At 39.3% G+C, this 15308-nt stretch overlaps 1 protein-coding gene across 2 annotated transcripts in view; it reads left to right on the top strand.

The window, feature by feature from the left end:
* MOCOS (molybdenum cofactor sulfurase) overlaps positions 1 to 15308 on the top strand; it is a 728537-nt gene that overhangs the window by 570092 nt on the left and 143137 nt on the right. For both annotated transcript variants that reach the window (XM_029589863.1, XM_029589864.1), the window contains one exon: positions 2220 to 2419. In XM_029589863.1, coding sequence (XP_029445723.1) covers positions 2220 to 2419 — 200 coding nt within the window. The remainder of the gene's footprint in view (positions 1 to 2219; positions 2420 to 15308) is intronic.

The following is a 15308-nucleotide window of genomic DNA, read 5'->3' as shown; positions in this document are numbered from 1 at the left end:
TGCCACTCTCCGTGACATCTCCAGCAGCTCAAGTCACCGCAATAGAATTATAACAATTGTGGAAACAGACTAAGGATCTACTCCTCAAGGTGGGCGAAAGGGCCAAAAAGACTTATGATGCTCACCTGCACCTCAATTTCAGCCTGGGGATAAGGTATGGCTTAGCACAAAGTTCCTCCACTTAAAGCTACCCTCTGCACATTTTGCTCCACTGTACATTGTACCTTTTGCCATCCTCCGACGTCTTGGGAATTTGACTTACAGTTTGAAGCTACTGCAATCCATAAAGATTCATAATGCCTTTCATGTGGCACTACTGAAACCTTTTGTCCTATCTGAATTTTCCAACAAAGCCCCAGAGCCAGCACCGCTTGATGCCGAAGAGGATATCGCATATACCGTTGATAACACACTGGATGTATGCAAGAGAGGTAAATGTTGGGCGTACCTTATCTCCTGGAAGGGATACAGTCTGGAGGAGAACTCCTGGGAGCCCATGGCCAATATCCTGGATAAAGATATGATCCGTCACTTCCATCAGTCTCATCCTCATAAGCCGAAACTCCCTGGGGGGGGCCCTTGGAAGGGGGGTACTGTTGCTCCTGTCGGTCACAGATGGCTGCACCCTCTATTGCTCACCTTTTTCCTGCCTGACTCAGTTCCTTTTGGGAAGATGGCTGCCTCCGCTTCTCCACGCCACCCCCTCCAGCATCCCCGGCCCAGCATGGGTGATTGCATTTGCCATCTTTCTCCCGGAGTCACCTAGGGCACACAAGCATGCGCAGCCCCATCCTTTACGTGCGTCATGGCGGGAACCTCGGCGGCATCCCCACCACATGACGTCACTAGCTCTGATATTTAAACCCCATTCATGATTCCTAATATGAGTTAGCAAGGAATCCTCCATGCTGATCTCTCTACATTACCAGATGCTTCCGCTCTGTGTACTCTCACTCCAGGACAACTTAGGTACCTGCTCCTTGGGGGCTTTGCCTCGCTCCTCTACACCAGGGGTGGGCAATTCCAGTCCTCGAGGGCTGCAAACCAGTCGGGTTTTCAGGATATCCTTAATGAATATGCATGAGAGAGACCTGCATACACACTGCCTCAGTTGTATGCAAATCTATTTCATGCATATTCATTAGGGGTATCCTGAAAACCTGACTGGTTTGCAGCCCTCGAGGACCGGACTTGCCCACCCCTGCTCTACGCCCTCCGGGGTTATCTGCTACCAACAAGGATGCCTAGGTTACCTGCTCCTCGGGGGCCTTGCCTCGCTCCTGTCTACCCCCTGGAGTTGCCTACCTTCGTACTGGAGCTCTGCTCCTCGGGGGTTCTCTCCTACTACAACTGCCAGCATCAGAGTGAGTACTACTGCTCCAGTTCTGTCTCTGCATTGTCTCATCTCTCTCTACTTAGATCCTTGGCCTACCCCACTTCATGGACCACTACCAGACCCATCTCCCTCTTGGGACTTGGTGAGACTGTGTAACTGCCTTTTCCACTCTGCAGCCTTCAGACGGAACATTGCCATCAGACATCTCCTCTTCTGGCTGGGATCATTGCCCATTCCTTGGGTTACCATCTACGTTGCAGTATAATAAAGACTAACTTTCTCTGTGTCCATCTCTGCTCAGAGCTAGCCTATCACTGCAAGTCCCCGCAGGGGTCTGCCCTGTAGGAGGTGTCATCTCTTGCAGCGACCAAGGACCCACGCCTCAATGTCCACAACACAACATATCGAGTTGGCAGTTTCATAGAAACATGATGACAGAAAAAGAATATATGACCCATCTAGTCTGTCCATCCTCCCAATTAATTTAGCTTTGAAATTCCCATCACTTCTTTAGAGATCCCCTGTATTTATCACATATTTCGCAGTGGATAGGTCATATCACAGTTCAGCATTGACTGGGATCCTTGTTGACAATCTCAATAGCGAACCAGAAACTGAATGACTTTCTGAGTCTTAATCATGATCCCTCCAGAATATTAGCAGGACAACATGGGTAAACGCACAATTGATGCCCATGCTACACTTGTTCTCTGGTTATGTGGAAAAAAAAAAAGTATTTCCAGTGCTATAAATTCAGTACCTTTTAAAAGCATTAAATTCACTTTGGTATTATATGGCACTGATCATGATCCAGTTTGCTGATTTTGAAAATGAAGTAGATAAAGATGCATATTAACAATTTTTTTTCTCTTCTTATAAATAGGTGATATGAAGAACATTAAAGAACACACCTTTGCTTTGGCATACTACACCTACACAGTGCTTGCTGACTTAAAGCATTCTAATGGTACACCAGTCATACGACTTTACAATGATACAACGTTCAGAAGTTCTGATGTGCAGGGACCTATCATTAATTTTAATGTTCTGGATGAAAACGGATACATTATTGGCTTCTCTCAGGTACACTCTGTTTCCACTTATTCAGTTTTATTGTTCAGATAATGCATTGCCTTATCTTTTATACTTGATTTTTTTTTATCATCAGATATTTTGTCAATATCTTTTTATTTTCCTTTCTCATACAATGTGTACCTCTTACAATCCTAAGAACCTATTTTCATTGGTCTAAAGTGTATCTATAGGGGATCACTTCACTCCAGTGATGAACTGGAAGATTTGGCAACAGAAATAATCCTTATAAATGCATAATTTAGAGGGGTAATAAATAATTTGGTATGCATACATAGTTTTCAAGAGAAAATTATTTCTAATAAAATGTATTTTAATCTTTTTAACCCAGAGGATGACTACCAAAATGGTGCTATATCTGCCTACATATACACTGTATATATACACTGTATATATATATATATATATATATATATATATATATATATATATATATATATATATATATATATATCACAGAAGAAAAATGAACACTTTTGAAAAATAATGTTGTAAATAACAAAATATCAAACAGTAATAACTATATATTTTATTAGTAATGTACTCAAACAATAAAATCTGAAAACATTCACATTTCTATTAAAACCACTTGTAGAGAAATTACATATGAATGTCCGAGGAGAACAAAGAAGAAGTTTCCAATGTCCTACTTCATTTGGGAAATGTCCTCATAGTATATAAACACAATTCATTTAATGGTCCAGTCCTCTAATAGTGATGATTTTGTACTATCAGGCTTGTTGATGACTTGACAGTGACTTTGCTATAGATGCAAAGCTCTCCTTGATTGTGAATTTGTTCCGTTTCCACTGGATCTTTTCTTAGAGTCTCATCTCAACAAAAGACCTTTTGTTTCACCTTATACAGACTTCCTCAGGAGGTTGAGACATTAGCTGTCTGAGTAAAGGACCAAATTTCTCTTGATGAAATGTATCATTGTCTTAGACAAATGATACTTTGTATAAAAATGTGTTCAAACTTTTATATATACACATCGTTACAATTTTAAACTTCAAAGTAACCTGAACCTTCCTTCCTGCTCTGCTGTCAAGCAGGAAAACCAATTGTTTTCAGATTTTATTCTTTGAATACATTACTAATAAAATATATGGTTAATACTATTTGATAGTTTGTCATTTACAGCATTATTTTCAATAGTTTTCTTTTTTCTTCTGTGTTTGCTATATTGTATTTAGAACACTTTAATTAGCTTTTTACTGCAATAATATACAGCTAAAATATCCCCATTCATACAAACACAACACACTCACTCACATGCACACTTTTTAAAAAACCTCAATGTTTTTCAAAGAATATCACTAAACAGTTAAATATTTTTATGCAATTCTTCCATTTATAATCATCCCAAACACAAGCATTTTCTTAGCGAGATAGCAATTTATAGTGCTGTTATAGAATGAATCCTAACTTTATCAAATACTTCTTCAATTCCATTAGAAACCATCTGTTTTCTAGTCCAGTTATGCCATGTATGTTTTTGCCAATTGTATGCAGGAATGAATCAACACAGTACTTGGTTAATTTGCCCGCGAAGATAATGGGAGATTCCAAGTTGATGTTTTTGTTATACCTTCATAGTTCAAAAAGTGTCCACACAGGAGCTATTCAGATATTAAGATGTATGTTAACTTTCAGTTCACCCTGTCCATATAGTTGTTCAGATGATAAGGTATTGTATATTCGATTTCTGTCCAAGCCAACAAGGACCTTGTTTCACCCGACAAACAGGCTTCATCAAAGGGAGTTTTTATTCATTGCTCCTTTCAAACTTCTTCATAGATGTCACCTCAGTAACGATCAGTGGTTGAGTACCAGGAAATCTTTGTCATTATATATGTTCCTTTGATTGCTTACTAAACAGCTGCTGGAAGACCTTGTGTGTAACTGTTCAGTGGGTAATTGAAGGAATCTTGTGTTTGCACTGGTTATAAAAGGAAGAATTGCATAGAAAAATTTAACTGTTTTTAATGCTAAGTTATATTCTTTGAAAAACATCAAGGTTTTTGTAAAAATGTGCATGCAAGTGAGTGTTATGTGTTTGTATGAATGGGGATATTTTAGCTAATTTTTGAGGTTCGCTGAATCACTGTGGGAAACACATATGGGCAAAGGTAGCACTGGCGCCATTTCTATTAAAGCAGCCGTGGCCTGAGAGTGGAAGATCACACCGGGACCCCCCCACTGGACCCCAGGTAATTTAAAACATTTTGGGGGGGTTCGGGAGGGTGGGGGATTTATTTTAAAGGGTCGGGGTGGGTTTTAGGGTTGTTTTAGTGTGCCGGTTTTCCCACCCTCCCCCTTCCCCTCCCCCCTCCCCGATTTACGATTTTTGACAATAAATCGGGCGAATTCCTATTGTATCGTGCCTCTAACGATTTTTTACGATTTAAAATATATCGGATGATATTTTAAATCGTCAAAAAACGATTCACATCCCTACTGTATATTATGAATGCTGATGTTATGTTGGACACTGTTGGAAACAGGATACTGGGTTTGATGGACCTTTAAGAACATAAGATATGCCATACTGAGTCAGAACAAAGGTCCATCAAGCCCAGTATCCTGTTTCCAACAGTGGCCAATCCAAGTCACAAGTACATGGCAAGTACCCAAACATTAGGTAGATCACAAGCTACTATTGCTTGCTTATTAATTACCGTCATAGCAGTTTATGGATTTATCCTCTAGGAACTTATTCAAACCTTTTTTAAACCCACTTACACTAACTGCTGTAACCATATCCTCTGGCAATGAATTCCAGAGGTTATCAGTGTGCTGAGTGAAAAATAATTTCTTCAATTTGTTTTAAATGAACTGCTTGCTAACTTCATGGAGTGCCCCTTTGTTCTGACCCTGTATAACAAGCCTTATGTTCTTTTTGTTGTTATCTGCTTAGCATGGCTGATTCATTAAAACTTGACAAGTATTTTTTTTTTTAAAAATGTTAAATTATTGTACTAACTTTGGCATTCCAGTATTTGCCATCCATTTGGATGGACTTTTTTTTTTTTATAATTACAGATAAGTTTGTATTTAGCTATCATTATGGTACACTTTAAAATTTATGGGATTTGAAGTGTTAATATGTCAGAAATGATTGTGTTGAATCTACAACTAATGTTCTATGCAGAATTGCTTTTTAATGTTATAGTTAAGTAGAGTCCAGTCTTGGAGTCTACTAAGCTTTTGTTTATGAATATCAATATTCTAGAGAAAATGTTTTCCCTTTAGACTTGTGGCCAAAAAATTCACTCAAACAGAAGTAGTAAAAAATAAATCTGCATTTCTTTCACTAATGCTTTTAGGCGCATATCCACTTACTGTACTAAATGTGATCACTTGGGGATTGGAAGTGGGGAGGGGAGGAATATTAATAGCATGCCTAATGGGATTTTTGGCCATGTTCCCAACAGCTACCTAAAAATTACTGGAGTGATTGCTCAGTATTGATTTTACTTATTGATTTAGCAGTTAAGACTTCAGGAAACTCAGGACAACCAATAGATGTGGTAAGAATGTAAAAAAGATCAGGAATAGCAAAGGATTGCAGTGAGAATGGCTGGCCAGTCTTCATCTGTTGTAGGTTTCTCAAGCATGATATGCCTTATAAATATTGCTAATTTTCTGCTTCAGGATAACATGAGAAATCTAACGCAATATGCTCCCCCTTTCACTCTCCATATCATGCCATGATCAGTAACATATGTATTGGCACTTGAGCTACTCAGTTCAGCAGACAAAACACAGTCAGAGCTGGATATTCAAACAGATGTTTATTCACAGAACAACAACATCAACTTCAGCAAGGCCTGCAGTGTTCTTCCTAGCACCACTTATTACTCTAGCATGTATGAATGACTACATTCTGATCTCAGAGAGGAGGAACTATAAATTCCTTGAATGCCAGATCACAGGCTGCATAACCCCTTTACGTTCATGCCTCAAGTTTCAAAAAGTCTGAGTCGGGTGCCTGGTTTTTTTTTTTTCTGAGTGGTGATATCCATGCATAGGAAGACTCTGGTCACTGGGCACCTCCTGTTCTACTTTTGCCTGCACTATCCCCTCAGAACGTGAAAAACTATTATCAGAACAAAGTGAACTGAGTCCATAGCAATCAAAAGTTGTGCAGTTCTGGAACCTAACAAGCTTGATAATCTCCTATCTGTATGCACAGTTTGCCACACAACTCATGGAGAACGTCCAACTATGAAGGAGCAACATTTGCTCCAGATAACTCTAGCATGCTGTGTAGTAACACCCCAAGATGATATCAGGCTCGTTGAACCAGTGGATGGGATAAGTGTCTGATAGTCTTCCCCTGCCTTCGCTTCACTCTTCAAAGGCTACATGGAGGCCACATGAACTTTGCAGTGCTCTCAAAAATCCAGAAAAACATGCATGCTATTGATCCCAGTGATTGGGTAATTATACTATGGCCCCACCAGGACTTAATACTTGCAGGAAAAAAGCAGAGCCACATCCAAGGTCCAGAGCAGATTGTTAAGGGGAGCTATGATGGGAGGCAGAGGTGGTACAATGCACATAATGTAAGGGACAGCACACCTGTCTCACGAAGAAGAGTTCCCCATGTGTCTGTCCAGTCTCTCAATAAGGAGATGTCTGATAAAAGAAAAGGAGCCACAGCAAAAAGTCATTGCAGTTGAGAATGAAGCCTCCATGCAGTCTTAAATGGCATTACCAGATATTTAGCATCCCCATTGGAGGTTGGATGTTATGGGGAAATATAAAATAATGGATCTCATGTAAATGCAGAAAGCCTATCCAAGGTTTGGAAGCAAACAAGTGGCCATTTTTCCAAAAAAACATGTGTGCAACCCATTAGATGCCATCGACCATTATACATTATCGGATGCATTAAAAAAACCTGGCGCGCATATATCCCAGGGTTTACGCACGTGGCCAGGCCTTATGCATGCTGGGCCAATTTTCAAATGGGCCTGGCCACGTGCGTAAACCCCTGTATGCGAATAAGTGCCAGGTCCAGGGAAAAGAGCGTTCCAGGGGGGGAAGGGTGGGGCTGGAGGCAGCCAGTACAGTGGCTAATTGCCACTGTGCCAGTGAAGTGCGCAGCAGCACCTTCTCTGCACATGCAACTTGCTATTACCCCTGATGAGGTAGATAGGACAGGGGCAGGGAGGAGAGAGGAAGGGGAAAGGAGGTTAGGTAGGGGGGTAGGGAAGTTCCCTCCCAGTCCACTCCTTAATTGTTGCGGACTGGGAGGGAACTGGGGAAGGCCAGGATGCTTTACCGTGCAAAAATTGCGGAAGTCTCCCTCCTTGCATGCGCCGACCGGGTGTCTGAAGCGCGGAAAGGCTCAACGCTCCATCAAAAGCAAATAAACTTTTCGCTGCAGTTCCCGGCGTGGCTGCCAGTCTGGTATCAGGATCAGCCACACATTTTTGAAACCCCTGAAATGGCTGGGGAATTTCTTACTAAGTTGTAAAGGACTTTTTTTTTTATGCACATGGCCCATTCTTCCGGCATGGCAGGGCGCTCGTCGTGGGATACACATGGGACTGATCGTCTCTCACAAGTCAACCATCTCAAGTTTCAGGACATACAACAGTAGGACGAGTGGCTGATTCCTTCTAGAGGGAACGACAGCCAATCAGCATAGCTGAGGGTGGGAATTCAAAGAAAAAGAGCAGCAACTTAAAATAGAGTGGATTCTGACTTGATTTCTCTACTAATATTGCTGCTGACATCTATGTGCTGATTGTGTGCTATAAATGTGCTGATGAGCTGATTGAACCAGAGCAGAATGATATATACACATTTTTGTGCTCTACATTATTTTTTAATTAATTATGAGTAGGAGACAATAAATAAGTTGAATTTAAGCACAATAGCAAAACAGCTTCAATTCATCTTAGTTGTTGACACCCCTCATATATATATTTTGTCTAATTCTCTGTTTCTTTACCCACATTTTTTTTCCACTCTTTACCCTCCCCAAGAGCATACGTTAGTAGCTCGGGGGATCTCTATTGATTCTATGTCAGAGACCTTGGCGTCACCATCGACAATAAGCTGAATCTCAAACAATTTGTCAAAAACACAACTAAAGAATGCTTTCACAAACTACACGTATTGAAAAAGCTGAAACCTCTCCTTCATTTTCAGGACTTTAGAACAGTCCTCCAAACAATTCTGTTCTCAAAAATCGATTACTGCAACTCTCTGCTAATTGGCCTACCAGCTATCACAACCAAACCACTACAAATGTTGCAGAACTCAGCTGCCAGGATTCTAACTAACTCTAGAAGAGGTGAACACATCACACCTATTTTAAAAAACCTTCACTGGCTCCCTATTAAATATAGAATCATTTTTAAAGTACTAACCATAACCCACAAGACCATTCATTCCCAAACTTCGTTAGATCTAAGCGACCCACTTCGTCCCCACGCATCACTAAGACCTATCAGATCCAGCTACTTAGGCACTTTATATGTACCTCCAGCCAAGTCACTTCTTAAGAAATGAGCTTTCTCAACTGCTAGCCCTACTCTATGGAACGCCCTCCCCACGGACCTTCGTCTAGAAACCTGTAGTCGAACGTTCAGAAAGAAGCTAAAAACTTGGCTTTTTACAAAAGCCTTCACTTAAAGGTCTCTCCCTAGGGTTGATTCACTCATTTCATACCCCATCACATTAGAATTACGATGCCGTAGCCCTTAATTCTCCTGACTGGCTCCACTTACTTCAATCTTCACCCATGTTTATTAAGTCGGTTGTAATTCCGACTTTGTTGATTGTTGTTTATTTATTTATTATTTGTAATAATAATGTTAATTTTAATACTAAATCGTCTTCAGCTCTATAAGTTCTCAGCATTAGCTGTAATTTCTCATGATGTTAGACCTGTTATTTGTACCCTCTTGTTTGATATAATGTTCGATTGTTCGATGTAATTTCCAACTTTGGTTCTATGTAAACTGACGTGATATGTACCAGTACATGAACATCGGTATATAAAAGTTTTTAAATAAATAAATAAAATAAATAGAGCTAGAAGGGCATCTCTTTCGAGATGTACCCTTACCCTAAGCACAGTCACCTTCCTTCCTGCCTTGGGCCTGAGTATATTATTTCTGTGGGATCCACTGTACTGCAGCATAAAATTATGTGGCCTGCACTACACAGCTAACCTCATTATGTATGGTAATTATTAAAAGCAGAAATTAATTTGCAGTTTACCACCTTTTGTGGTCTCTCTGTGGTAGTGTGTATTTTTAGCACAAACTGTTATTTGTTGGCAATGTGCTGTTCCTTGTATTTGCTCATTCTATTTACTGTTCATTTAATTTACAAGATACGTTAATTTGATTAATTAATTTCAGTTATTTACAATATAATGTGACAAATTTTGATGATGCTTCCACATATATAAACACATACTTGAAAAGAAGATTTAAACTTTCCCAAAAAAATATAAAAACAATAGTTGCACTGTTTTAATTCTGGGGGTTTATGGGGGTTTATGGTGCCAATAGTCTTATGGATATTATGAGGATTTGAAGCGTCAAAGCTAAGTTCCACTTTGGCTTTTTAGCCGGTTAAATTTTCAAATGTTGGGTGAACTGTGATTCTCTATCTTGTTTTTCACACAATTTTGCACCGTCTCTGCATTTTACAAGTTGATAAGAAAAGGAATAAAAAAATAAAAAAAGAAGAAATTAATAAAATAAAGAAATGTTGGTTTGAAGAAGGATTCAAAAAAAGACTCTGAGGTGGAAGGTGGCGCTTATGATTATAAATTGTATAAAGGCTTACCTGGATGGTACCTTATAAATTGTATGAAGCATCACCTTCACCTTCTAAAAATTTTCAAAAAAATTTTGAACACATTTGGAAACAATAAAGTTCTTCTCACAACAATCCTTCTTTTTTTAAAGTGTCTTGCTTTGTGTGAAAGGCATGTGGTCTTCATAAAGTTTTTGATTAAGCCAAAGCTGTATGGCTGGGTTACGTTGAATAAGAAAATTATAGTGTTATGTTCTAAAATTAGAGGAGTTGGTAGTGTGGGTTTACATGGTGGAATACTGTTTAATTCAAGGCAAAAGTGATATTTCAAAGTTGAGGCCTGCAAGTTACTGCAGATCTTGTTAAATATTTTTTGTACATAGTAAATTTTGTATTTGAATACAGTTGAAATATTGTTTAAGCACAATGTGAAAGATTTTCAATAAAACTAGTTTTTGTGCAAATTTAGTGATGCAACTTTGAAGAAAATAGGATAAAACATAAGCATTGTCAAGTTAAGTATAAAACATTGATGAGACAGGCGAGAGAGAATTTGAAATGAAGATGGCCATAGAGGCAAAAACTCATAATAAAAACTTTTTTAAATATATCCAAAGGAAGAAACCTGTGAGGGAGTCGGTTAGACCATTAGATGACCGAGGGGTTAAAGGGGCTCTTAGGGAAGATAAAGCCATTGCAGAAAGACTAAATGAATTCTTTGCTTCCGTGTTTACTAATGAGGATGTTGGGGAGATACCAGTTCTGGAGATGGTTTTCAGTGGTGATGAGTCAGACGAACTGAACAAAATCACTGTGAACCTGGAAGATGTAGAAGGCCAGATTGACAAACTAAAGAGTAGCAAATCACCTGAACCAGATGGTATGCATCCTACGGTACTGAAGGAACTCAAAAATGAAATTTCTGACTATTAGTGTTGCAATCGGCGGGGACCGACCCCACCTACCGGCAGTGGCAGAGGCGGGTCTCTTCGGTACTCTCTGCGTGGTCCTCATTATTGGCTAAGGCAGCAGGGAGCCTTAGCCCCAATCTGGCACAGGTGCTTGGCTCCTCCCCCCACTTATAGGAGCAGCAACAGGAAGTAGTTCCAGGCTCCCAGGAACCACTTCCTCAACCAGGACTATATAAGGAGGCTTCTGAAGGATTGCCAGTGCCTTGCAATAGTTCCAGCTTGATGTGTCTCCTGCCTTGCTTGCCTTGTGTTGATTTCTGTTTTGGATACTGGACTCTGCCTTGCCTGCCGCCTGCCTCTGACCCTGCTTTGGATACTGGACTTTGCCTGCCTCTGACCCTGCTTTGGATACTGGACTACACCTTGCCTGCTGCCTGCCTCTGACCCTGCTTTGGATACTGGACTTTGCCTTGCCTGTCGCCTTCCTCTGACCCTGCTTTGGATACTGGACTTTGCCTTGCCTGCTGCCTGCCTCTGACCCTGCCTTGGACACAACTTTGTCTCTTTGCTGCCTGCCTCGACTCCGGACTGTCTATACCACTGCCCTGCAGGTAACTCTGGCTGCCGGCCCTGAGGTTCATCTCCCGCCAACGAGAAACCACGGTAAGCCTTTTTACCTTGTCTCTGTGGCCCAAGGGTTCACCGATTCATTGAATCATAACAATTAGTTAACATTTGTAACCTTTTATTAAAATCATCCATTGTACCTGAAGACTGGAGGGTGGCCATTGGCCAATGTAACCCCAATATTTAAAAAAGGCTCCAGGGGAGATTCGGGTAACTATAGACCAGTGAGCCTGACTTCAGTGCCAGGAAAAATAGTGGAAACTGTTCTCAAGATCAAAATCGTAGAGCATATAGAAAGACATGATTTAATGGAACACAGTCAACATGGATTTACCCAAGGGAAGTCTTGCCTAACAAATATGCTTCATTTTTTGAAGGGGTTAATAAACATGTGGATAAAGGGGATCCAGTAGATGTAGTGTATTTGGATTTTCAGAAGGTGTTTGACAAAGTCCCTCATGAGAGGCTTCTACGAAAACTAAAATGTCATGGGATAGGAGGCGATGTCCTTTCTTGGATTACAAACTGGTTAAAAGACAGGAAACAGAGAGTAGGATTAAATGGTCAATTTTCTCAGTGGAAAAGGGTAAACAGTGGAGTGCCTCAGGGATATATACTTGGACCGGTGCTTTTCAATATATATATAAATGATCTGGAAAGGAATACGACGAGAGAGGTTATCAAATTTGCGGATGATACAAAATTATTCAGAATAGTTAAATCACAAGTGGATTGTGATACATTACTGGAGGACCTTGCAAGACTGGAAGACTGGGCATCCAAATGGCAGATGAAATTTAATGTGGACAAGTGCAAGGTGTTGCATATAGGGAAAAATAACCCTCGCTGCAGTTACATGATGTCAGGTTCCATATTAGGAGCTACCACCTAGGAAAAAGATCTAGGCATCATAGCAGATAATACTTTAAAATCGTCGGCTCAGTGTGCTGCAGCAGTCAAAAAAGCAAACAGAATGTTAGGAATTATTAGTAAGGGAATGGTTAATAAAACGTAAAATGTCATAATGCCTCTATATCGCTCCATGGTGAGACCGCAACTTGAATACTGTGCACAATTCTGGTCGCCACATCTCAAAAAAGATATAGTTGCAATGGAGAAGGTACAGAGAAGGTCAACCAAAATGATAAAGGGGATGGAACAGCTCCCCTATGAGGAAAGGCTGAAGAGGTTAGGGCTGTTCAGCTTGGAGAAGAGATGGCTGAGAGGGGATATGATAGAGGTCTTTAAGATCATGAGAGGTCTTAAATGAGTAGATATGACTCGGTTATTTACACTTTCGAATAATAGAAGGACTAGGCGGCATTCCATGAAGTTAGCAAGTAGCACATTTAAGACTAATCGGAGAAAATTCTTTTTCACTCAATGCACAATAAAGCTCTGGAATTTGTTGCCAGAGGATGTGGTTAGTGCAGTTAGTGTAGCTGGGTTCAAAAAAGGTTTGGATAAGTTCTTGGAGGAGAAGTCCATTAACGGCTATTAATCAAGTTTACTTAGGGAATAGCCACTGCTATTAATTGCATCAGTAGCATGGGATCTTCTTAGTGTTTGGCCAATTGTCAGGTTCTTGAGGCCTGGTTTGGCCTCTGTTGGAAACAGGATGCTGGGCTTGATGGACCCTTGGTCTGACCCAGCATGGCAATTTCTTATGTTCTTGTGTTCATAATTGTTGTAGAATTTTGCTAACCTTGGTAGCAGATCCTAGCCATCATCTGCCCCGAAAAGCAGGAACCTTTATTTATTCATGTAAGGAATGCTTAATTGAATTTTTATTTTAAAGTGTTTTTTTTCTATAAATCATTTTATTTTTTTAAATTAGGTTTAAAGGTTTCAGAAAGTGATTTCCATCAAGCTGCACAGGACATATTGAACTAAGTGGGAAAATGAGATTACACAGTAATAAAGTGCTGCATTATTGCTCTCAAAATATATTTATTTTTAACAGGTCTCCTTTTAGTGTCCTAGTTAACTTTATCCAATTTTGAAATCAATAAAAAATGCTGTAAGGTCCATATCTTTGGTACAGTAGAATTGTAATCTTATGTTTTGTAAAAGGCCAACCCATAGCAGCTCTTTTAAACCCTAGGAAGCACCAGCACTGATGAACTGAGTATATAAAAATGTGTACCTACTGTTAAGCACTTTTCTCGCTTCTCTGGTTTTATTGATCAACATATCCCTGACTCCCAAAAGTCAACTTGTAGTGTTACAGGCTACCCCAGTTACTACTTTGCCAAGCAGCTTTCAACATATGCACTATTTAAATGAGACATTATTGTTCCCTTTTGGGGAAGTGACTCAGATTCACTCGGTTTATTTTGTTGCATGGTAAAAATAAGCATTTCAAAAGACCGAGATTAAATTTGCTTCACAATCATGATCATGTAAGAACAGAAGGGAATGTTCTCTTCCTCAGTTCTGGGTACCATCCCAAACATCCAACCCAGTAAACTTCATCCACGAGATAGAAGCTGGTTTTCAATTTAGATCCAGAATTGTTTTGCATAGAATAGAGTAGTATGAGCATATAATTGAATGTAAAACAAAATGAGAAATTTTAACAATTGAAAGTAAAAAATGTATTTGAGAGAATAATTGTTGAAATTGTTATAACTTAATTAGATCTGAAAGTTTATGTATATATATTTTCTATTGAAACTTGTTCAGGTTGGGTATTATACTGATTCAGACTCAGATCAAATTATTAGAAATATTATTTTAAAAAAAGTAATTGTCTTACATGGACTAATTTGTTCTAAGAGTGAAATGACAAAGAGAATACTAAAAAAAATTACAAAGAAGCAGCCTGCATATTTTATGGTGGTGAATGAGACGTTGATTTTCTGATATCGCTGCTGAGTGAACTGCTGCTTTCAGATGTCTCTACATCAGTTGCAATAGCAATAAAGGTGAAATTCTAGAAAGTCTATGAAAAAAACAGAAAATCTTTTGTGTTAATCATGGTGATTAAGAAAAAGTGAATCAATATATAAATCATGTAACCCCGTCTGTTTGATAAATAAGGGACTATGGCAGAATATCCAACCAGCCAGATTGCCAAAAGTACCAACTGAACATATTAGTCACAGACGCTTACTGTGTATTTACTGTGTGAAAGACCATCATAACAGGCTTCATCGTGCAGTGATAACACTTTATAACTCAGCCTTATTTTTAATCATAGGTCACTTCCAAGTAGATATCTATTTTTTGATGTTTTTTTTAAATATATGCTGTGTAAAATTTCAACTTAATTTTGGTATGAACGCTGTCTTTGTCCAAACATCTATGAAGCCTCGCATTCTCAACAACCCCTTAGAATGCGAGGCTTCATAGATGTTTGGACAAAGACAGCGTTCATACCAAAGTTAAGTTGAAATTTTACACAGCATATATTTAAAAAAAACATCAAAAAATAGATATCCACTTGGAAGTGACCTATGATTAAAAATAAGGCTGAATTATAAAGTGTTATCACTGCACGATGAAGCCTGTTATGATGGTCTTTCACACAGTAAATACACAGTAAGCAT

Source organism: Rhinatrema bivittatum, chromosome 2 (genome assembly GCF_901001135.1).
Source record: "Rhinatrema bivittatum chromosome 2, aRhiBiv1.1, whole genome shotgun sequence".
In the NCBI taxonomy this organism is placed as follows: domain Eukaryota; kingdom Metazoa; phylum Chordata; class Amphibia; order Gymnophiona; family Rhinatrematidae; genus Rhinatrema; species Rhinatrema bivittatum.
This window is presented reverse-complemented; position numbering and strand designations above follow the sequence as displayed.